Here is a 25,829-nt window from a genome sequence, read left to right on the forward strand (position 1 = left end):
CTAAGTCACATGTTTCAGAACATGCATTTGGCGAATGAATTCCTTTTGGATATGTCGGCTGAGGTGCTGAAATTGGCCTCCAGGATCATGGGTTTGTCTTCTGTGGCAAGACGTGCCCTATGGTTGAGGTCTTGGTCGGCGGATACAGCGTCTAAGGCAGTCCTTTGTGAACTTCCTTTGGAAAAATCTAAATTATTCGGCGCTCCCTTAGAGGAAATCATAAGACAGATGTCTGAAACCAAGAAGGCACTTCCGCAAGATAGAAAATCCTCCTGGAGACCGGGGTACAGAAACTACCAATCTAAGGGTAGGAGATCCTTTCAAGAGAGACCACATTTTTTTCAAAGAAAGGATAAAAGCCGGAAATTTGAAAGTAATGAGGTCAAAAGATCCTTCAGAGACAAAGGGAGACGTTTTTGACGCCAGAGGTGTGGGAGGACGGCTCCAATATTTTTTTCCGGTGTGGGAACAGACCACAAAGGATCCCTGGGTTCGAAGGATTATCCGAAAGGGACACAGGATTATTTTTCTGGAAAAACCAAGGTCAAGGTTTCTACTATCGACTTACCAGTCTGCAAAAAAATCTCGAGCTCTAGATTATTAGTCCAGGCTGCTTCTACACAAAGGGGTTATAGAAAGAGTTCCAAAAGAACAGGAATTTCGGGGAGTCTATTCGAGACTATTTCTGGTTCCAAAACCGGACAACTCGTTTCGACCCATTCTGGATTTGAAGAAGATAAATCAGTTTATCCCCTATCACAGATTCCGTATGGAATCAATCGCATCAATTTTTCCTCTATTACAAAAAGGCGACGTTATGGTAAAGATAGACTTAAAGGATGCGTATCTTCATGTTCCGATAGCCAGCGCTTCAAGGAAATATTTAAGATTTGCAATAAGAAGAAGAAGAAGTCACATCCTTCATTTCCAGTTCAGGGCCCTGCCTTTCGGTCTGTCGTCCGCTCCAAGAATCTTTACAAAGATCCTGTCTCCTCTAACTGCTCATTTGAGGGAAAGGGGTATTTCAATTATCCCATATTTAGACGACTGGCTTCTAGTGGCACATACCGAGGATCAACTACACGAGGATCTGCAGGTCACTATAAGGTTTCTTCAGGACCATGGCTGGATCTTGAATCTAAAGAAATCAGTTTGCATTCCAACAAAAGTTATAGAGTTTCTCGGCTTCGGGATCAATTCAGACTCCATGTCAATATTCCTTCCCAAACGAAAGAGAAAAAAGATCCGAAAAACGATTTCCAACCTCCAAAGGATGAAAACTTGTTCCTTCAGAGAGGCCATGAGTGTGTTAGGTCTTCTTACGGCCACCTTCCCGGCGGTCAAATGGGCAAGATCAAAGGTCAGACCCTTACAGTGGAACATCCTGACTTCCTGGTCAAAGAAGGAGGAAGATCTGGACGAAATATTCCTGCTGTCCCCTCAGGTGAAGACGCAACTAGATTGGTGGAAAACCTCAGAGTGCCTTTTAAAAGGTTTATCCTTTCTACCAAAGGTCTGGCTAATAGTCACCACAGACGCTTCAAACTCAGGTTGGGGAGCCCACTTAGGCTCCACCATGTTCCAAGGAAAATGGTCTTCCAGGGAAGCAAAGGAATCTACAAATTTCAAAGAATTATTGGCGGTTCTGTATGCTCTTCATCACCTCAGACCTTGGCTACTTCAAAGAGCGGTCAAGATACAGTCAGACAATCGCACGGTAGTCTCTTATATCAATCGACAGGGAGGAACCAGAGCAAGAAGGCTTTACAGTCTTTGTACAGAAGTTATGGAATGGGCGCAGAGAAATCTAGAAGACATCGCAGCGGTTTACATAAGAGGCCGCGACAATGTAATAGCCGACGATTTGAGCAGAGGGAAGTGGGACCAAAAGGAATGGTCTCTAAACCCAGACGTATTCAGTATCTTGACTGGAAAATTTGGTGTCCCAGAAGTAGATTTGATGGCAAGAGAATCAAACAAGAAAGTTTCCCACTTCGCCTCCCTATTCAGAACGGATCAACCCAATTGGATAGACGCTCTATCGATGAGGTGGGATTTTCAGCTGGCTTACATCTTCCCACCTCTGCCCCTGATCCCAAAGGTCCTCCTCAAGATACGTACGGACAAGGCGAGGATATTGGCGATAATCCCTTATTGGCCAAACAGAGTCTGGTTTGCGGCCCTAAAGAAGATGACTATCAACTATTGGGAGCTTCCCATTTCAGTTCATCTCATTGTGAACAGGAACCTACCCTTGAAAGTACTGGAAATGTTCAGGTTGACGGCTTGGCTACTGCAAGGCTGATCCTTCGAAACAAGGGCTTGCAAGATGAGAGAATAACAGTCTTACTCCACGCAACTAGAAGATCAACTTCTAGGATATACTTCAGAATTTGGTCCAAATTTCTTCACTGGGGTAGGGATCACCGGGTCTCGATATTACAACCGTCTATAGATAACATTCTTCAGTTTTTGCAAGACGGCTTTGACGCAGGCCTAGGAGTCTCAACTCTCAAGGTTCAAATCTCAGCTTTGAATTTTTTTCTTATTAAGGATTTGGCAGCCAATGTTTTCGTCAGAAGATTTTTTAGGTCCATCAGCCTCAAGAGACCTCCTAAACGATCGGTGTTTCCGACGTGGGACTTGTCCCTAGTCCTTCAGGCCCTTAGTACTAACCCGTTTGAACCTTTGGAGGAAGTTCCTTTGAAAATTTTATCTCTTAAGGTATTGTTTTTGGTAGCCATCACGTCAGCCAAAAGAGTTGGAGAACTTCACGCCCTTTCCTCCTCAGATGAATTCACCATTTTTCATGAGGACAAAGTGGTTCTTTACCCGAGACCATCTTTTCTTCCAAAGGTTTTATCTTCAAAAAATGTTAATCAACCTATTATTTTACCTTCCTTTTTTTAGTGCGCCCTCATCCCTTCAAGAGCACAGATGGCAAAAGTTGGACGTCAGAAGAGCGTTATGTATATATTTAAACAGAACAAAGGAGTTCAGAGTTTCGGATAATCTGTTTAATTTTCAGGGTCACCTAAAGGGCAAGGTGGCTTCCCGTGGGACCTTGTCTCGTTGGCTTATTCAGGCTATCGATTTGGCATATTCTTCTTCGGGTCTTCAGTCTCCTGCTACAATCAAGGCCCATTCTACTCGAGCCATGGCTACCTCATGGGCAGAAAGAGCACTTGCATCTCCAGAAGTCATTTGCAAGGCGGCATGCTGGTCGTCCTTCAACACATTTATCAAGCACTACCGGCTAGACATATTCTCTGCCTCTGAAGCTGCTTTTGGGCGTAAGGTGTTACAAGCTGTTGTGGCATAGGTCCCGCCCAGAGGGATTCTTGCTATATCCCAGAGGTTACTGCCACCATATGACAGAAAAAACAGAAATTTTTACTTACCGTAAATTCTTTTTTTCTTAATATGGTGGCAGTATTATTACCCTCCCTCTTTATTAAAGAAATTTTTGCATTGGATGTTTGCTTGGTCTGGTTTCTTTACTTGTTACGTACTGGGGTAGGTTTTGCGGGCTCAGTATTTATACCTAAAGGGGGAGGATCCTTTTAAAATAGCTTGTTAGAAGTCTTGTCCACAGGGAGGAGCAAAACCCAGAGGTTACTGCCACCATATGACAGAAAAAAAGAATTTACGGTAAGTAAAAATTTCTGTTTTTTTTTTTTTTTTTTGCTCAGTGTGTGCGGGGTTATCTCTTGGGTAACAAACTGGTGGATTCTACAAACCTTTAAATCATGTTTGCTCTTTAGTCATATTTAACATTTTCCACTATATGTATCACAAAGGTTTCCTATGACTAATGGGACAGAGATGCCCATTATCCTCATAACGTTTAATTTCTCTCTCTCTCTCTCTCCCCCTCCCAGTCATTCACTTGTGCGTTTTTATTTTCTGAACACAATACCAATTTTTTAATCTAATATACATTTGTATTTTTCTAGCTTCGTCTTAATAGCATTAAAAAGCTTTCAACTATTGCTTTGGCACTGGGAGTTGAGAGGACGCGCAGTGAGCTCCTACCATTCCTAACTGGTAAGTGGATGAGACTGCACCCAGAAGAATCTGTTGTGAGCTCTTGGCTTCCAGTTGGAAAAACAACATAACAGCAAAAAATTGTGGCTCTAAAACCTCTATTGCCATGTGAAGTAGTACATGCACTAACTAATATTGTATTGTTGGTGTTTGGAACTATGCATCCTGGCCATTGTATCTTGTGTAAAAAAATAAATCACAATCCATGCTAAAAAAATAAGAAAAAATGTATGCATTTCATAAATGGCATTTTCAAATACTGAACATAAAAAAATGCTTACATAACCACAATCAAATGTAAACTGAGAAATATCTGCTTACTGAAACGACTAACCCACTGAAAACTGATATGTTTTAGCAGCCAGAATGGCATGTTAGCAGTTTAAAGCAAAGACATAACTGCACATTCATGCTTCTCTCGGAAGGAAAGCAGATCATTTTTTATTTTTTTTTCCCTGTGGTTACTTGCTGATCTAATGAATATTTGACCAAATTCCAAAAAAACTATTATGCCGTTTTGTAGGAGATTGTCATTCACTATGGTATTTATAGCAAGTAATTTGAATATATTTAAACTTTTTCTATAATATAATATGCCTCATTTCAGCTAATATGTTTCTCCTGGTATTTATGCAAGCCTTCTGTTATGTGTATACCATTTGCTATACATTAATACATAGAAAGCTAGATGATGTACATAAAAGCCAACTGATCAATGCAGGCTGTCATTCACCCCCTTTAGGAATCATTCAAGACCCTGTGTGCAGACAAAAACTCTCCACAATAACTTATGTACAAATAAGTAAAACTTTACCTGTTTCAGGTGATGTGATATACTGGCCACTGTTATGTTACCACATCCATAGTTTTGGCAAACAAGAGTCTGCATTCTCATGTTTCATGTAAAGAATAAAGGAATGGGATTTTAATCGCCCTATTAACCAGCCTTTTGTGTATCATATTGATTTTATTTTGTACGCTTCATGTACTCTTCATAAATCTATTCTTTGTAAATAAATTTCCATTTTAAGCTTGTAAAGTATATGTTGGCAGCTTGTGTAAATACTAGATGCAATCTCCTCCACCTTGAACATTTTCTTGACAATGGGTGTTTGTTCTCTATAAATCGTTCTTCTGAAATGTAAATATTGTGTAACTTGGTTTTAGGTGAATGTTTACCCTTTATTCACTTTACTGCCTTCTATCTCAATCCATTCTGCAGATACAATCTATGATGAGGATGAAGTGCTTTTGGCTTTGGCTGAGCAGCTCGGGACTTTTACAACACTGGTGGGCGGACCTGAATTTGTTCACTGCTTACTGGTAAGTATCCAGTATGGCTTATTTGTTTAATTGCATGATGATTAAAAGGACACCATAGTCACCAGAACTAAAGCTTATTGTATTTGTTCTGGTGAGTATAATCATTCCCGTCAGGCAATTTGCAGTAAACACGGTCTTTTCAGAGAAAATGCAGTGTTTATATTACAGCCTAGGGATACCTCCACTGGCCACTCCTCATATGGCTTCTAAAGGTTCTTCCTAGATCAGTGCTGCACAGTGTGGCTAGTGCTGGCTCTGCCCCTGATCTGCCTCTTTGACACTCCCAGCCAAGCCAATGCTTTCCTATGGTAAAGCATTGTGATTGGCTCAGTGTGACACTTCTGATGTCAGCTAAGCAGGCAGATCCAGCAGCAGCAGACTGGACTGAAAGTACGATTATACTATATTTTGGGAGGCTGAGTGAAGGGGAGGGGGGGGGGGGCGCAGCAGATGGTGTTTTGAACACTTTTGAGTCAGGGATACATGTTTGTTCCTGACCCTATAGTGTTCCTTTAAAGCAACACTGAATATTGTTATATTAGCATTTTTGTGTAGACTGCCCCCCACCCCACACTGACAAGTATGCTTGCATGTTAAAACCTGGAAGGCAGTGGAGATATACCTAAAATGTTCTCCTTATACAAGCATCATTAAGCCACCAGGAAATATGATTGTAGTCTGGCACATGCTGAAAGGTGCAAGATGTACTATGGATGGTCCCGTTGGGAGTCTTAATAGATCTTCTTCCTTGCTAGAATGTGAAGAATGGCAAGATGTCAGACAAGTTTTTTGAGGCACTACTCTTTTGCACAATTTCCAAGAGATTACTTAATATTCTCTACTTTGTCTTATATTTATTGATTGTGTTTACTTTTCAATGTAACAAAAATGAAAAAGGAGAGCTAATATAATGTAACCGCTGTGAAGAAAGAAATGTGGAGAACTAACCACCAATAAATAGCTAAGAAGGACAATGGTAAACAATTCACAGGAAATTAAAACACAACTTTTATTTACATAAAAAAAACACAATCTCAAAGGATAGACAGAATTATGAATAACAATTTGTTTCTGATCTGTATAAAAGTAGTGAGATGTTGGACATGACTGGAGTACAGATATCCAGCAACAAATAGAGACAGACCTTTATAAGAGACAGAAACTTAAATCTGTAAAATAAAAGTCAAAAATTAAATGTGCAGGTATCTAAAGAGAAAACACTGCTCACAACTAATCTTTCCCAAACCATGCTTTTTAGGGCACCTAACGCTGCAAAAGCTGTACTACACCCACCACTAATCTAAATAAACTTGTCCTGTCAAGATAAATAGATTCTATTGGGCTGAAAAAGTAATATGCAAAAGTCTGTATGAATGCTGGTGCTGTAAGATATCAAAACAATGCTATCCTATGTATCTTATATGGAGTGTCAAACGACTAAAAAAAAAAGCAACTGAGGGAATGAATATTTCCAAAAAGGCAAAGTCCCAATAATCCCCTAGAGAGGGATATTTAATTTGGAAGGTTAAAATATTTTTATTAAATAAAATATGCTGAATTAATTACATGGGGAAACTGAAATATCGCAAGATACTTAAATATGTGTATATTTGAAGTGGATTACTATAGTTTCATAATTGTAACTGTATATGTTGTGTACATAAGAGATTGTCACAGAATTGTGTTTTTTGTTTGACTTGGTCATTCATTAAAGGACACTATAGTCACCAGAACCACCACAGCTTAATGTGGTGGTTCTGGTATTTCTAACATGTCCCTGCAGGCTTTTCAGTGTAAATGCTGTTTAGATTACTACCTAGTAACATCGCTAGTGGAAGTCACTCATGAATAGAGGAGCTTAGCATCTCCACGCTCTGCACAAGGGCGCTGAAAGCTCCCCATTGAGATGCATTGATTTAATTCATCTCTATGAGGAGATGCTGCTTTGTGCGTTTTGCATGGGAAAGCATTAAATTGGCAGAGATAAAGACTGATGATCACAGCCATGGAGGCTGAACCAGTCACAGTGAGACTAGCATGGCAAGGGAGAAAAGGTTAACTCACTTTTTCACTGCGATCTGAAGGGGGGCTGAACACCTAAACAGCCACTCCAGTTCTATAGTGTTAGAAATATATATATTTTTTTTTTTTTTTTTATTAAAATTAGTATTTTGTCTGAAAAGGAATGCACATGACTAGTCATTAGGTTGTGTTGTAGGTTTTATTGGCTGTCGTCTGTTGAGTTGTCTTTCAGACTACAAGTGGTAATGATTTGGATTAAACTATAATTGATATATATATTTTTTTTTTTATTCTGTGATTTTTGTCCTACAGCCACCGCTGGAGAGTCTGGCAACAGTGGAGGAGACGGTTGTTCGAGACAAAGCAGTAGAGTCTTTGCGTGCCATTTCCCATGAGCACACCCCTTCAGACTTGGAAGCCCATTTTGTTCCTTTGGTTAAACGACTGGCTAGTGGTGACTGGTTTACCTCTCGCACTTCTGCATGTGGCCTCTTCAGTGTATGCTATCCCCGCGTGTCCAGCACTGTTAAGGCAGAACTCCGGCAGTAAGTAGTGAAGGAATGAATTATTACATGCATATATTGTAATGTAGACTTTAATGACTGCAAAATAACATTTGGTCAATGTTGTATTGACTTATAATTCAAGACACATTTGTTTACCAACACAAACTCCTAAGCATTATAGTCACCTTGGAAAGAACTAATGCACTTTCAGGGCATGATTTTATGTGCTTTAATTGTCTTTAATAAATCCTGTGATGTACCTTACATTTCTATCATGTTCCTTTTACTCATACCCTCTTCTGAGTCTAGAGATTTCGCTGAGTGATTAAAAATTCCAAAGTTCATTAGCTGCTTTAATTCACCAAAATGAATTGTGGATAAATGAACAGGAAACTTTTCAATTTTAGGCTGCAATAACCAGTGTGAAATCCTAAAGGTACCGTATATACTCGAGTATAAGCCGACCCGAATATAAGCCGAGGTCCCTAATTTTTACCCCAAAAAACTGGGAAAACTTATTGACTCGAGTATAAGACTAGGGTGGGAAATGCAGCAGCTACTGGTAAATTTCTAAATAAAATTTGATCCTAAAAAAAAATTATATTAATTGAATATTTATTTACAGTGGGTGTGGGTGGTGCAGAGCCTTGGTGGGGGGTTATTTTTTAATTAATATTGTTTTTTTTGTTTCTTTAATATTTTTTTTATTTATATATATTAATTTTTTCGTCCCCCCTCCCTGCTTCCTAGCTGGCCAGGGAGGGGGGCTCTCACTCCCTGGTGGTCCAGTGGCATTGGTAGTTCAGTGGGGGGAAGAGAGGGGCTGGCAGGGAGCACTTACCTCTCCTGCAGCTCCTGTCAGCTCCCTTCTCCTCCGCGCTGGTCCGGTCAGCTCCCCTGTCAACTCATAGTGTAAGTCTTGCGAGAGCCGCACTATGACCCCGCGGCTCTCGCGAGACTTACACTGGGAGCTGACAGAGGTGCTGAACGGACCGGCGCAGAGGAGAAGGGAGCTGACAGGAGCTGCAGGAGAGGTAAGCGCTCGCTGCCAGCCCCCTGTCTGTATTATGGCAATGTAAATTGCCATAATACAGACAGTGACTCGAGTATAAGACGAGTTGGGGTTTTTAACCCCCAAAATGTGCTGAAAAACTCTTCTTATACTAGAGTATATACGGTATATTGTTAGACTAGGTCTCATGTAAGAGGTTTGCCATAGTGTTGTTAGATGAGCTAATACTTTTGTGACATTGCATTGTTTCCAAAATGTGTGGGGTAGTATGCACGTTTTTGGTTTTGTTTGATATGAAAACCTAGCTGAAATTGGAAAGTCTTCTAATTTGCCAATTCTGGACTTAAATTTGAAAGTTCCCAGACACATTCTATTTTTCATAGTGAGAATAAGCTCATTTAATGTTCTCTGACTGCAAAGTGAGGTGCATAACCTATCTAGATTTTTACATATTCTGTGTATATTTCTGTAAGTTTTAAGGTATGCAAATGGTTAGCATTGCAGGCTTGTCTTATATTTGCCAAACTAGTTTTTGCCTTTTTCTTTGCGTATGGAAAATGAATGCTGCTGTTCTTGCTCTGCACATTTTATGTTCTAAATGCCATGTTTTAGAAGGAGGTATGGTTAATTTTTGCATGGATGTCTCAAGAGTTTAGCAGGATGCTAGGTAGAATCAAATAGAATTTTAAATGTTTTTGAATGGACACTTCTAGCACCATAACCACTACAGCTTCCGTACAGATTAATTTGTCAGTCCCTTTTTTAGAACCGTTGACAACTTACTTGTATCTCACAGGGCTCCTGTAACTCCAACCCGTCTGCTTTTGTATTGTCTTTGCAGGGGAATCCAGTTAGCTCCATTGAGCTAGGTAGGGCTGCTCTCATTCGCAATTGTTTCTTACTCTTAAAAAAATTAATAAAAAAAAAAGAAATAAAAGTACAATGATAGTGCAGTATGTTATGAATAATATGGTGATAAAGATATATTCCAAAGGGGCACTCACATTTTCCAGAGCTCTATTTTAGGAGCCTGGATGGAACAATCCCCGTCTAAGGATTTATTTTTGCCAGTATCGGATTCCCAAGGTAGTGCGGTTCATTATATGAAAAAAAAATAAGGATGTATACCAATGGTACAGTACGTATGTAAAAGTAGGATAAGTAAATAATATTAGACCTATTCACATTTGCTAGAGCAATTACCTGCTCTAGTATATGGAGCTTTAGGTGAAACAATCCCCATCTAGGGATATATGTAGATCCGGAACAGCAGAGTGATGATGAGAGTATAAGGAGCTCAAGAGTGACTGGGTATTAAAACAGAATCTTTATTAATAAACAGAATGAATAAAACTATTTAAAAGTGAACTATAAATAAAACCAGTCCTTGTAGGCAATCCTTAATCTCCACTTTTTTAAAATAGTTTTTTAAAGCTCCATATACTAGAGCTGGTCATTGCTCTTGCAAATGTAAGTAGGTCTAATATTATTTACTTATCCTACTTTTACATACGTACTGTACCATTGGTATACATCCTTAAATTTTTCATATGATGAACCTCACTGCCTTGGGAATCTGATACCAGCAAAAATAAATCCGGGGATTGTTCCATCCAGGCTCCTAAAATAGAGCTCTGGAAAACGTGAGTGCCCCTTTGGAATATCTTTATCACCATATTATTCATAACATACTGCACTATCATTGTACTTTTATTTCCTTTTTTTTTTTTTTTTTTTTTTTTTAAGAGTAAGAAACATAATTGTGAAATCTGCTAGTATCTTTGTATGTATGATTTTATTATAATAATTCCTAGCGCTGTCCACCTAATTTACTAGTGTGTTATGTAACCTTACTCAAGGGGAATGGACAATGTAAGGTGGTGTACCCATGGACCCAGATACTTGGGACTGAAGATTCCATGAAATCTGAACCTGATATTGGCTTTCGAAGATTTAGATTTGAAATCACATAGCGATCAAGAAAATGGTAATCCTAAAAAAATCTGTTTTGTGCAGGCATTTCCGAAACTTGTGCTCAGATGACACTCCAATGGTGAGGAGAGCAGCAGCTTCAAAACTGGGGGAATTTGCAAAGGTTTTAGAGCTGGAATATCTGAAGAGTGAAATCATTCCCATGTTCTCCAACCTCGCTTCTGATGAACAGGTAGTGTGACTGTTTACATTGACCCCTCCACACATTTAAATATTTCTACCATTTGCGGGACATCCCAAATTTTAAACTAGATTTTTGCAGTGTTGCTTGCACTATTCTATCCTTTTCCAGAGAATCACATGGCTAAGTTTGTGCTTTAAATTTATTTGTTAGGATTCTGTGCGCCTGCTTGCCGTAGAAGCATGTGTGAATATCGCTCAGCTTTTACCTCAGGAGGAGTTGGAGCCTCTTGTTATGCCTACATTGCGCCAAGCGGGAGAGGACAAATCTTGGCGTGTTCGTTACATGGTGGCTGACAAGTTTACAGAGGTAATTTTATCTCTCACTGTAATATCCCTGCTCAACTTTTCCAATTGTTACAAATATTTGTGCAAATTGAGCCTTGTTCTTACACATTTTTTATTACCCCACATTTTAGCTCCAGAAAGCTGTTGGTCCAGAAATTACCAAGACAGACCTAGTTCCTGCTTTTCAGAACCTCATGAAGGACTGTGAAGCTGAGGTCAGAGCTGCTGCATCCCACAAGGTTAAAGGTAATTAAATCACACAGAGCATGAATACTAGTTCGGTTTGGTAGGGTCTTGGCTCGACATTAATAATGCAATTTCAGAATGTAAGGATGGTTTATTAGGGCCCAAGTAATGTAGGTTCTATGTCTGTATTAATATAATAAATAAGACCCCCCCCCCTCCAAAAAAAACAAAAACATGGTTTCTTAAACTTGAAATACAGATTTATAGTACACCATAAACTACATGCTGTAACATCTGATCACAATTTATAACTTGTAAACGACGTTGTGTAGGAATCATAATGGCTCTCCTAAAGTATTTTTATCTCTCACTGGAATACTCGCTGTTATTGTGTTTGAGGGAATTAGTCTGAAATCTAATTTATTCCAGTTCCTTGTCCTTTGCTAAATCTTTTGTGTTTTTTTTGGTTTTTTTTTTTTTCTCTTGTAGAGTTTTGTGAGAACCTGTCTGCTGACTGCCGTGAAAATGTGATCATGACGCAGATATTGCCATGTGTGAAGGTATTTTACTCTTCTCTTATTCTACACACGTTTTTATTCATGTTTACCTATTCTTAATTGTCTGACCTCAACTTCAACCTTAAGGGTTTATTCACTAAACTGTGAATTCCAATAAATTGGAAAAGCTCAGGCTAATAACCAAGCAGAACATGAGTTGGAGAATTTTTTTATTTATTTTATTTTTTTTTCATTTAATTTGTCTAATTCTTTAATGAGTTTTCAACTGTGTAGTGAACTCCCTTTTTAGCAAATAAATCTTTATTAGGCCCTTTCGGTGAAGCCAACTATGGTACAGGTATAGTAAGACAATAATCCACACGGTTTGACTTTATGTAACAATAACAAAGTGATAATTTTGTGGGTGTGGATCTATAGTATGGTGTGGATGAGTTGCGAAATATATTAATAAAGCTTTTTATTTTTTTCCTCATCTGATTACCATGTTTTTGTTCATTCTGGACATGCCGCCTTATTGATCATGTTCTGTTATAGAGCAGCGTTCCCACTGCTGTGAGGGAATTTAAGACACACAAATTACAGCCTTGTTTTCGGCAAGTGGAAATAGATTCCTAAAAGTATCTTTATATTTGCTGAATAGTTAACACAATGTAGTTAATGATCATGTTTGATTTGTTTATTTCCGGAGTACCAGAATTGCTATTTTATTATTCATTCATTTTTTTCCACTTTGCATTGTTCACTGCTAGGAGCTTGTTTCGGACGCAAATCAGCATGTGAAATCTGCCCTGGCCTCTGTCATTATGGGTCTCTCACCTATTTTGGGGAAGGAGAACACCATAGAACATCTTCTCCCTCTCTTCTTGGCACAGCTGAAAGACGAGGTAAGGGTCTCTATATTTGTTGTTCAGTGCTTAATGTAATTTACAAATCTGAAAATATTAAGGTAGACTTCGTAATCTGCTTCTGTGAAAGGTTTGTTAAAATCTGTTGTGTTTTTATATATCAAACTTGCCGTTTTCCTTTAGACATGTCTGAGCAGATTTTAAGTTATTTTCAAAATTCACTGCTGCCCTGCTTCCTTTAAACCCCACCCCACCTCTGCATATCTTTCCTCCACTTTAATGACAAAATTACATTTACTTTTGTTTGCTACAAAAACTCATGAGAGCTTAATTTTTCTTCTCTTAAGTTATATATCTGTAATTGTATTACAAGATAAAATTATATTTTTCATATTTTTTCCCCCTTTTTTGTTTTTCCTTTCTTAAATCTGTTTGGTTTATGTCAATTGTAAAATGCCTGCCTTCTCTCCACCAGTGTCCAGAGGTGCGACTAAACATTATCTCCAACCTCGACTGTGTGAATGAAGTCATTGGCATAAGGCAGCTCTCCCAGTCACTTCTCCCTGCTATTGTGGAGCTCGCTGAAGACGCCAAGTGGCGCGTGCGACTGGCGATCATTGAATATATGCCTCTCCTTGCTGGGCAGCTGGTATGCATTCTTATATATGGATATCGAAATCCTTTCTCCTTATAAATATAGAGACTTTCCAACCATAAGACAACTAGTTAGAATAATAAACCCAATGCTTGTTAGTTTCTTACTAGTCAGTGACGTGTGTTTCCTCACTTCTAGGAAAGATCCAAAACATTGACTACTTATACATATTGAAGTTCTTACCTGGCTTAAAAAAATGCTTGCTCAAATTTGTAGAAAAGTAAAAAAATACACAAACCACAATATTTATGCTAAAATCCAGGATTAAAGTGTACCTTTTTTTTTTTTTTTTAATAAATAAACTCCATTTCATTGTACTAGCAAATGTATAGATTAGAAGAAACATTTATTACAAAAAGGTTCATCCCTACCCGTCACCAATTAGTTCTTCAGCACAGACCCCTATACTGAAAAAACAAAGGACTGGGAGACTGCGATATCTCTCCAGCACGCCAACCACAGTGCATGCTCTGTGGTTACTATGGTTACCGCCTTGCCAGCACTTTCTGCTTTGGCTAGAGTATGAGAATGGAGAGACTGATGCATAGAAGGGCATGTGTCATTGTAAAGGCATTTCCTGCTTTGTTTTGTGTCACCAGGAAGGCAAATCAAAGTAGATCATGGGCCGAACACAGGCAACAATCGAAATGGGTGTAAAGTAATTTAACACTCCCCAATCTGATTCAATGCTTTCCTGTGGATGCGTGATTTCAACACGCCGGACGTCCTCATGCAAAGCGTGTAAATGTGCAGCGTCCGTACTCTGTGAAACTCCACTTGGGGCAGTCTTAACTCTTTAATGTAAACTTTGCAGTTTGTCTGAAACTGCAGTATTTTACACTACAGGGTTCAGAGGACAGGGACACTGCATCTAGCCGACTTCAATAAGTTGAAGTGGTCTGTGTGACTATAATATCCCTTAAGGTGTACTTTTCATGACAAGTACATGTAAAATCAGAAACCTGATCTATGATTGTTTTCCAGGTTCAACTGCTCTAAATCTCTGGATCTTTGTATGGCTGATACAAGTTGCATTTAATTTATTAAAGAATGAACAGGAAATACTTGTGTATCTGCTCTATATTGCTCTGTGGTTTTCTCTTTTTTTGCTGTATGCAATAGAATAGAAGCCGCACGGGGCTGATTTGAAAATGTGTGCTGTGTGAAAATAAGGGCATTAAGTTATTTTGTATATGTCCACAGTCTAATGGAGAAAAAGGGAGTTCCATCCAGTTTGCCATGTCCCTTACTTAATTTACCAACTAATCAACTCTTTTGCCATCACCTTAAGTCAGTTAAACTGAAGTAAACTATCCCTCAAAAGTATGTACAAGTAGAGAATATTTTTTATTTAATTATAAAGAGTAGTTTTACCTTTATTGCAGTTGACAGGGATTCACTTTATAGGTAGTTGATGCATTGTTTGCAAAGTTGATATATTTTATTTGTATTTAACGTTGTTCGTGGAGTTAAAGGGACACTCCAGGCACCCAGACCACTTCTGCCAATTGGAGTGGTCTGGGTGCCAACTCCCATCACAGACAGCCACTAGAGGGACTTCCAGCTTCTTAGAACACAAAGTTTTTTAAACAACGCTGGACGTCCTCACGCTATGCATGAGGACCTGCAGCGTCGCCTGAATCACCATAGGAAAGCATTGAATAATGCTTTCCTATTGGGAGGTTTAAAGCACTTGCGGCACATGCGCATTATGTCTCCCCTGCCAGCTGACGAGTGCGGGCAGAGCCTGACCCAGCGCCGAGGGACAGCACTGGATTCAGGCAAGTAACTGAAGGGGTTTTAACCCCTTCCACAACATGGGGTGGGGGGCACTGCAGAATCCTGCAGTCCCAGGAAAGCAGGTTTGTTTTCCTGGCACTGGAGAGTCCCTTTAAGGAGAGAGAATTTGGTTGCTGTATTTGTTTTAAGAATTTTGCCAGATGCTTGGTGTTGTGGTTTACTAACATACTTGTTTGACAAATGTGTAAGCAAAAATATTCATGTTCAAATAATGTTCTATCTATATATTGCTTGTTTGGTTAATATAGTGTATATAAAAGTGCCACATTTGCCTGCTAAATGTACTTTTAAGCAACATTGTCACTTTATATTTCTTGGAAAGATCCTTTCAAGGTGACATGTCCTCTTACATGGTTGTTTCCAGCAAGTTTGGAAGAAAGGAGAAATATATTTACCTAAACTTCTTCCATTTTCCATGTGAGCGCACAAATTTATGGCGTACAGTAAAAACCAAAAAGTCTTTCACAGATCTCCTCATGCATGTATTGACTGAAGGTGGATCCTTGTTCCCATTAGCCCTTATTCATAGCAAAATGTAGACCTGGGTGCAGCACAACACATTTCTACTTTTTTTTTTTTTTTCTAAATATAAAATTCCATTTCTAAATTTTACCTAAAATTCCTTTTTACACTGGTTACTTTTTTATGGTGTACATTGATTGTCTTTGACTTTTCTTTGAATCTGTAACATAGTCCTTAATATTTTGTCATACCGCTTTAAGTTTAGATTCTGAAAGTCATCTGGAATATATTAAATCTCATAACCTCATTGTGACCAGCAACATACGAATAATACAATATTATTTTTAGGATCCGTTTTTACAGTTTTGCTAACTCGGAGAGAGGTCATTGTGAACTTGAATACATTTAATAAGCCCCTTGAGCACTTGCTTGTGTGTAAATTATTTGTGTTGAAGTAACTTGACTCCACGTTCATGATATTCCGAATCTAGAACAGTTTCCCACTGTTCGCCCTGGAAATTGCAGTACACTTTTCCAGTGTTTCTTTACAAATTGAGCAATCTGTTTTTCTCATGGATTCCCTCCTAGTAGAAACCAGGGGGATTAATTATTGTGATAGTCTCCATGGAAACTAATAAATTGCTAATACTGTTTGCTTAACTTTTAAAACCTTTTTAGGCAGTTGATCTTGTATAGATAATTCCCAGAACTTGCACTATTGGAGAAGTAGGAAACATTGCTCCAAAATATGATCCAAATTCTTGTATTCCTTAAAGGTTTTTGCAAACACCATAACCACTGCAGGGATTTTAAGTTGTCAGTTTGTACATACTGAGGCATTTTATATTGCTACTCTAGTTGTAACTACTCCTTAGACATAGTAATCAGCAAACCAGGCACTATGGGCTTCTTGAATGTTGTCGTATTCTGCCATGTATCTTCTTGGATGCACCAACGCTTACTAAGTGAAAATCTTCTAATTTAAGAAGTCAGCCTAATTCTAATTCTTCCAATCACAATGTGAATATTCATCTTACGGATATTGGCACGTACTCAGTGTGGTCTAGTTACCATTATTTGAAATATATCCTTTATTGTTGACCTGTGTTGCACGCTCACTTAGACATGCAGGTTTGAGTAGTTCTGTAAATTAAAGAAACGTTCGTTTATTTTTGGTTTTAAACTTCTAGACCTGCATTTTCTCCACAAGAGGGAGATATTGTTACTAAATAACGTTTTAGATCAAAACCGTATACACAAAGATGGACAAGCGCAAATAAAGCCTAACAGATATAGTTGGAAACAATATTGAGCAGATTTGGTTGTTTTACCATATTGTGTGTTGCAATGGTTTACTCCAATCATTATTAAAATGTATTTCTTTGTGCAGGGTGTGGAGTTCTTTGATGAGAAGTTGAATTCATTATGTATGGCTTGGCTGGTAGATCATGGTAAGAATCTTTTATTAGTGCACTTATCATTTTTTTTTATTATCCAAATGCTTGGACTGCGAAACAGACAACGAACTTCACAATTTGAAATAAATAAGAATTTAAGAGACAGAATCCGCATTCTGACAAAGGCCTCAATTTAATAAGCTTTCTAAATGATTCAATACTGTTAGAAACATTTCCAAATGATTTATGGACCAAATAAAATCCAATAGACTTTAATGATGACTTTTGTAGATAAAGCACTTTGAAACTTTTCTACAAGTATTGAATCATTTGGAAAGCCTATTCAATCGGTGCCAACATTTGCAAAAGCGTTTTTATGCAAGGGACTTGCAACAGTTATGCAAATTAGACTAAGATAGGCTTGCTCATTATACAGCTACAGGACCGTGTCTTTAGAGATCCACCTATGAATCCTGGACTTTTGGTTTTCAGTTTGGCTTAGGACACTTCCAGCACCTGTGAAACTAATTAATTATACTTAAGGCAAAGGGCATGCAAAAACTTTAAACATTTTAAAGAAATGTGCATGTTCTTTTATCAGTATAGATACATTCTTAAATAGTAAAAACATGTAAGCACCCAATAGATAGTTCTGCTTTAGGGTAGTCCTTGGCTACCTTGAAGGGCAGAGAATTGAATCTACAGCAGGTATACCCACAGGGTAGGATCTGGCACAGCCAGGTGTACTTCCATAACCATTTTATGTTGGGCGATAAAGGTGTATTGTAGGTGGCAATACTTCTTCTCAAAGCAAGTAGTTGCTAAAAAAATGTTGCAAAGTCTCATGAGTTTAACCTTTTGGTTGCCACAGGGTTGCTTGCCATCTTGCAATGCAGTCCTCACTCGTAAGATTCAACTGTAGCTTCTCAAACAAGTCATGGATGGTCAGATCATTTATCTCTTACCTGGTACAGGCAAATGTTTTCATTATTCTAATCATGACAACTAGAACGAGGCAGGTATATCGAATACTTTCTGTATTGGGGGTAATATTAAATCTTACAGACATTCAGATTTTCTGCACTTTCAAAAATGATGTAGCTTTCGTGGTAAATTATATATTCTTAAGTCATAGCCACCTAAGACTCTGAAAGACCTGTTTCATTGGCATGCAGCGCTACTTGGTTGTGTTTTCAAAGATAACCTCAGTCTTATGCGCGGCGATCTACATGCAGCAAGGTGCATAGAAATACATGTTTGATTGAATAAAATTCTAGAATAAAGGAAAAACAAGCATTATTTGCTTTCCTTGTGGGGAACAGTCCTGTTAAGGCTGTTCCCATTCTTGAAAACCATTCTCATCTGATTCTCTCCTTTCACCCTTCAGTCTATGCTATCAGAGAGGCAGCGACAAGCAACTTGAAGAAGCTGGTGGAGAAGTTTGGCAAAGACTGGGCTCAGGCCACCATCATCCCTAAAGTATTAGCCATGTCCAATGATCCCAACTACCTACATAGGATGACCACATTGTTCTGCATCAATGTAAGGGAGTACATTATCTACTGGAAATACAAAGTGTTACCGTAAACTAGTGGTGTATGTTTACCTGAATTATAGTGTGCAACTAAATAAGCATTCAATCAGGAATGTGAACAGATGTAGGGACATAATGAAAAATATAGTGACCTGTAATTTCTCCTCTTTAAATACTTTCTTTATGCTGGCTGCCTGATGTAAGTGACAAAACATAGGACAATGACTTACAAGGAATTAAGGTAGATGTGCCCAGTTGTAGGAAAAAGTCAAAAATGAGAGGGAGATCCAGACTCTAGGCTCTACAGATAAATCCAACAGTAGAAAAGCTGCCACTCATAATAGGCACACCCCAAAAAGCCTATAAACAAAAACTAGGAAATAGAGGAGGGGAGAGTATCAGTCTCCCCTATTGAGGGCGCTAATCACTGGGACAAAAAGAATATAGTGTAAAAAAAATTACAAATTTATTAATAACAATTCATATAAAATTCATGATTGTAAAACAGTACAATTACAAGACCAATATTAAAAGCCCCAATCACCAACCACTAGCTCACAAGTATAAAGATGTTACCAAAAAGCCCTAGGTCGCGACTCTATGGGCTGAATATACTTGCTGCTTATTAGTGTAATCGTGATGGTGAAGTGGGCGGTCTCTGGACTGCAGTAAAAACGAAAAACAGGCTCAACGCGTTTCGTCCCGCGCCTTTCGGGACTTCCTCAGGAGCTGTGGATGCTGCTACTTCTCAGCCGGCTTCTCTTTTAAATCTTCGGAAATCTTCTATCTTCGCGCCAAAAACACCGTCGCGCATGCGCACAACGACACGGAGTTCCGTTCAGCTACGGGTACCCTCGAGGACCAGTAGCTTTCGGGAAGTCATCGATGCGCATGCGTGGCAGATCTTGATCGCACAAAACTTTATTGGCACTGAGTATTCGGACACAATGTAACATAGCTGAAGTTACAAGTGATCCTAAACTCATCACATGTGTGCCTAATTTGCAACATTATAGGGAACCTAGAGATTACCACAAATTTGACAAATAAAATAGATTTAGCAAATAAAGTGGGAGACTAATATCTTAGTCATTAACTACAAAGACTATTTGGATGTTGGGTGTATATTGCATTTGCAGTAATCTTTACAGCCTAGATGAAATGGTATACATAAATCAATCTAACAAATTGTGAGATGCAATAAGTAAGATAAAACAATTTTGATTCCGTTAACCCCTTAGTGGTTACACAAACATAATATAGACCAAAGATAAATGTACTTATAAGAGAGGTTATTTCTCGTAGTGTGAATTAATGAAACACTAATCTTAATAACGTCATTTACATAACGAATACATATAACAAATGCATAAGTAGAAAATTAAAAATAAAAATAAACAACAGTGTATGAAAAAATATATATGAAAGAGATTAAAATGTGATTAAATAAAATAAAGTAAAAATAAAAATAAAAAATAAAAATAAATAGAAATAGAAGTAAAAATAAATATAAATATAAAAATAAAAATAAATATAAAAATAAAAATAAAAATAAATATAAAATTAAATTTAAAGAAATGTAAACGATCATATTGTTAGTACGGTGTATCACATAAAAGCCAGAATATCTAGGTCTGTGTTCAGACCCAGGGGGGTAGAAGACTTCATTTTATAGATCCACTCTGTTTCTTTTCTGGCCAAAGTTTTAGTAGTATCTCCGCCTCTCCAATGTGGAACGACTAGGTCAATACCTATACAGATAAAATTATTCAAAGAAAAAACAGAACAAACATTACAATGTCGGGGTACACTGTGTTTTTCGCTTCTTTTCTTTATACCATTTAGGAAAAAGTAGGAAAAAGTCAAGCTTTCTTAATTTCACTTTACATTTTCACACCATAACTATACATATTTGTAAAATCTGAAATTTAAATATAATTAAAAAAAAAAAACTGAAGTGAAGGTTACCTTTAAATTCTGAATTTTGGCAAGTGCACACATTTATATATTTTTGACTTTTTTCTTTGTAGGTTCTCTCGGAGGTTTGTGGACAGGACATTACAACCAAACACATGTTGCCTACAGTTGTGAGAATGGCTGGTGATGCTGTGGCAAATGTACGATTTAATGTGGCGAAGTCACTCCAAAAGATAGGACCTACTCTGGATGAGAGGTACAAAAAAAAAAACACATGTTTTTTTTAGTAGAGATAATCAGATTTGGCAAGATTCAAAAACTGTTGTACATGCAAAAAAAGATTTTTGCTGACAATTGAATGATGGGGAAAACGGTAGAACCCTCCTACTGTGGATTTTTCTGCTTTCCGTTAAAATACTCCTCCTCCCCCCCCCCCCCCCCCAGTGAGTGCATCTTGTGCTTGCTGTTGGAGAATTTGGGAACATTCACTGATAACTTCTTCTTGGCATCATTATTGAGCATTATACTGCTTGGGAAAATGTCCCTTTTATAAAAGAAACATGTTATAAAGTGCTGTTTTTCCATGCATCTTGGTACCCTAATGGCTAGCATATTGTATAGAGCTACAGTAAACAAAAGGGCCCTTTACAGTAAATCCCTACATTATTTCTTCATTTCTTCAATTAACTACTTGCAACCCCAGTCTTACTCCATGCTGTGAGGTAAACTCTCCCTGCTATGAGAGACTTGTGGCTTATTTCACATTGTCATAAATATTGTAAATGTTGTATGTTATGCTATTTATGGTGTGTTCATTACAATGTCTACTGTCACATGTCTCCTCTAACCTGTTAAAACTTCACAATTACTTTAGCACCCTTCAGAACGAAGTTAAGCCAGTGCTGGAGAAGTTAACTCAAGACCAAGATGTAGATGTCAAATACTTTGCACAGGAAGCACTTACAGGTATGTGGTGGGATGTCTTCTAGGTTATTTTTTGTGCTTGTCAGAAATCTAAAAATAAATATTGCATAGTTTCTCTCAACTTTGTTAAAGTCCTCTGAGCTTATTTCATCTGAATGCAAGGAGCAGTGAGAAATGCTTACTGCATACCCAAGTATCTGACTTCAATGGAAACTACTACAAAAGTCTGTGTATGACCTTTTTGTTTTAAGGGAACCAAAAAAAAGTAAAGCAAAAATGATCAGACTCTATGGCTGCATGGTATATCCAGACTATTTACAAGCGAGTTATGTAACGTTATCAGAACATCTCTGTAATCTTTTCACTACAATTATCTTTTTGAAAAAAGAAGAAAAAAAATTGTGGAAACCATTTAACATTAAAAATAAATAATTTGTTTATTGTATGTGTTCCTTTTGGCATTTAGATTATTGTTCCTGCCCACTACTGTTTACTTTTTTTGGCAGTGGCAGTACATGTTCCTTCCCTTCTTTGAATAAATTACATTTTGCATGAATTTGGACTATTGTTATTACTGGGATGCTGAGGGATGTACCGTCTATCATAACTTAAAGAGGAAGAGCTGGAACTAGACTATAACAAATGGATATTTTTGGCGTAAGTGGCATCTGTTGATTCAGAAAATACGGGAGTCTAATCCCAGTTGTTTGAATTTTTTAATGGTGCCTAGAGGCCCAGTGTCCGGCAGGACCAGGTAAAAGGCCAGACTGTTACAAAACAGATTGCCCCATTACCCGCAATTGGGACCAGATACTCCTCACATCATAACCACTACAGCAGGCTGTATTAATTCTGATGGTTGGAGTAACCCTGTAAGTGTAAAAAAAATAATAATATGGTTTAAAACCTTTAGTGACCAGACCGTTTTCAATTTTCTTAGTGTTAAGGACCAGGGCTGTTCTTACATTTCTGCTGTTTGAGTTTAGCTGTAATTTTCCTCTTATTCATTTACTGTACCCACACATATTATATACTGTTTTTCTCGCTATTAAATGTTCTTTCTAAAGATACCAGTTTATTCCTAATTATTTTTAATAATAAAATATATAATGTATATTATATATAGTATACATACGTGTGTAATTTTACTCTAGGTGTATTTTTATATTAATATATAACAAAATACACTTAGTATAACGTTATATATGAGATATATTTGTGTATGTGTATATTTAAAAAAATAAGTGTGTGTGTGTGTATATGTATGTATGTATGTATATATATATATATATATATATATATATATATATGTGTGTGTGTGTGTGTATATATATATATATATATATATATATATATATATATATATATATAATTTTTTTTTTTTTTTTTTTTTTTTTTAACTGTATTAAGCACTATGGGCACTTATTGCAGCCATGTGACCACACTTGGCTGCGGTCACATGGCACCTGGGGGTATTTGCAGAGGGGGGACTGTCTGGCTATTAGACTGACCCCCAGTGAAGCAGAAGACAATGGCGGTGAAAATCTTTTTAACTTTAACAGTGCCTCGACCCCCTCGAGGCACTCAGCATACAGGTAGAGCATCAGAAGCCTGTCTGATGGCTTCCAATGCTTTGCACTACACTGCCGGGCTTTACGTGGGGAAAACTGGAAGTGATCGCTCCAGGGGAGCGATCACTCGGGGGCCCGGCAGTGAGGGGGCTATTGCAGGATGCCTCAACGTCGAGGCATCGCTACAATAACCTTAGAACAGCTGGAAGAGATCGTGATCGCTTCCAGCACTCTAGCCGCAGACGTGCAGGGCAAGTCTGTGGTCCTTAAGGACAGTTTTTTGTCGGATGTACCCTGCTCGTTCGCAGTCACTAAAAGGTTATAGATAAATCCCATGTAATTTAAAAAAAAAAGTTATTTCAAATTTGACATTCTAAACCTACTGTTTTTTCCTATCCTAGTGCTTGCTTTGGCGTGAAGACACATGTTGCCAGGCTCCTGCGGTGACACTCCGCAATCACCAAGATGACGTTTTCCTGCACGACTCCCGCTTGCAATTGTTCCTGTGGCTACACCGAGAAACCAGTCTCTGTGGGTTTCCCCCCTCTCTCCAATGGGTGTCTAGTTTCTCCATCTTCTTCCACAGCCTCCCGAATCTGCTCTTTCCTCTATATTAACTGAACATTATTTACAATAAATCAGACATGACTGTGGCTTTTAATCCCCCAGAGTGCTAGGTGTATGCCCACATGGGGCATTTGAGGGGTCAAGCATCTCCTTCCCAGGAAATGGGATATCCTTTTGGGATATAGCTAGGGATCTCATGCTTTTGTTCCTGTTACGTAGTGTTATGCCTTTCCCATGGCCCATGTTAATGGAAGTTCCTCTCTTTCAATCCATTCACATTGTACTGAACAAAAATAAATTTTGAAAACACTAGTTCTATGTTGTGATAAACACTGTTTTAATCCTGGAAAAAGGCTGTATTAATATTTCCAGAGTCCCTCATCTGCTGGGATTGTATGCTTGCAGGACCTTCTAACATGTTCGAAGGATCCCAAATAAAATTACATTTATATAGAAATTGACTTTTATATTTTTATATAGCTATCATAACTTTCCAACAATGGACGTTTTAATCCACCAGGGAAGGAAAGTTGGCTAGTGAGAGCTGGAAACTACCTTTTATCTTACAGAAGAACGTTTTTGCCCACTTTGTGGAAGATAATTTTACATATCTTCAAAATGAAAATGCATAGAAACTGCAAAACCTCTTTTTGTTTGGCTTTTTTTTTTGTTTGTATTGGGGGTGGTTGCAGACTGGAACGTTTAGGTGAAGTTTTCAATAACCTTTTTCTGGAGGGGTAATCGGGGTAACCTTTCTCACATGTTGGCTGAAAGTTTGTCTGAAACCTAAAAGTCATTATTTATTTTCAGCTGATACACATGCGCCAGGGATGATGTGAATTGGTTAATCTAGCACTCCAGAGATAATCTAACCTGCTGTTTTCTATACTAAACTAAACATTTTAGTCGAACCTGTTGCAGCAGTATATCCTTTTTTGATTAATAATCTGTTTTCATTTTTTTTTATTTTTTTTATTTCAACAAGTGTCTGATGTTGAAATGTGGACAATAACTATTAATTATATTGGTTTTGCATTTTTTATGTATACACAAATTTTCGATCAAACAATAATAAAGTGCAAAGTTTGTAGACTTCCCCAGTCTTGATATTGAGTATCTGTTATGATAAACAACAACAAAAACAAATATGTATTTTCTGTAAGTATACACCAGTATCCTCCTCTGGTCCCCTACAAAGGAGTCCAGATCAGAGCCAGTTTCATACCTTTCTTTCACCTCAGGAATCACCTCAATCACTGGAAACGTGAATGACTTGCATTCCAGCACTGTTCGTTTCCTTATGTGCCACAGCGTTTAAGTGTGCTTTATCACTGTTACTTTGTTCTGGAAAACATTATTACATGCTATTTAATGTTTAACATCTGGATGCTAAAGCTGCAGCAAAACAAAATTATGGGTGGTTTGGTTCCTTACTTATTTACCAATACATGTACTGATAAATTAAAGTCAGAGGTACTGCAAATATGCTAAAGAGAATCTCCAAAATTTGAGCCAAATAGCTCCAGATGTGGACTACATCCCCCATAATGCTGTTACATCCACAATGCTGATAAAGCATGATGGGAGGTGTAGTCCAAAACATCTGGAGTGCCAAAGGTTGTCTATGTCTGCCCTAGAGTATATTGGCTACAGAGATTACAAAATGCATAGTGAACCAGCTATTTAAAGTGAGTCTTTTATGTTAATTTTAACTATGGATAAATTCTCAACTACATTGAACATATGCTATATCATCGAGATACACAATATATTGGATCTAAAATATTGAGAATTAGTTTCTTTACCTCTGTTCCAGTGCCGCCAAGTCCTGAGGTTCCCTGGGTGTTACTCTTCACCCAACCACCTCCAGTTGGCCTGTGATTTAACTTGCTTTGGGGACCATTCCCCAACCAGGGCAAGCCTCCTCCATGACTGACACACTGGCTTAATTTATATTGTTACTGCTCCTGACTGAATCACACCACTGGTCCTGTTATGTATTGTTGATTGAGCTCAGTGGAGCTAAACTGAAAAAGTAGGCATTTGTTCAGAGCACCTGCCTTGCAAAGCCTTCTCAATAAAC

At 38.0% G+C, this 25,829-nt stretch overlaps 1 protein-coding gene across 1 annotated transcript in view; it reads left to right on the forward strand.

The window, feature by feature from the left end:
- The window catches only part of PPP2R1A (protein phosphatase 2 scaffold subunit Aalpha), a 36,837-nt gene extending 12,779 nt beyond the window's left edge, over positions 1–24,058 (forward strand). Inside the window, exons 2-15 of the mRNA XM_063436711.1 lie at positions 3,957–4,047; positions 5,270–5,370; positions 7,705–7,937; positions 10,927–11,074; positions 11,237–11,392; positions 11,502–11,616; positions 12,046–12,116; positions 12,824–12,958; positions 13,395–13,568; positions 17,227–17,287; positions 18,621–18,775; positions 20,798–20,940; positions 21,559–21,650; positions 23,581–24,058. Coding sequence (XP_063292781.1) covers positions 3,957–4,047; positions 5,270–5,370; positions 7,705–7,937; positions 10,927–11,074; positions 11,237–11,392; positions 11,502–11,616; positions 12,046–12,116; positions 12,824–12,958; positions 13,395–13,568; positions 17,227–17,287; positions 18,621–18,775; positions 20,798–20,940; positions 21,559–21,650; positions 23,581–23,597 — 1,692 coding nt within the window. The 3' untranslated portion in view covers positions 23,598–24,058. The remainder of the gene's footprint in view (positions 1–3,956; positions 4,048–5,269; positions 5,371–7,704; positions 7,938–10,926; positions 11,075–11,236; positions 11,393–11,501; positions 11,617–12,045; positions 12,117–12,823; positions 12,959–13,394; positions 13,569–17,226; positions 17,288–18,620; positions 18,776–20,797; positions 20,941–21,558; positions 21,651–23,580) is intronic.
- The last annotated feature ends 1,771 nt before the right edge of the window (positions 24,059–25,829 follow it).

This window comes from Pelobates fuscus, chromosome 11, assembly GCF_036172605.1.
Source record: "Pelobates fuscus isolate aPelFus1 chromosome 11, aPelFus1.pri, whole genome shotgun sequence".
Lineage (NCBI taxonomy): Eukaryota > Metazoa > Chordata > Amphibia > Anura > Pelobatidae > Pelobates > Pelobates fuscus.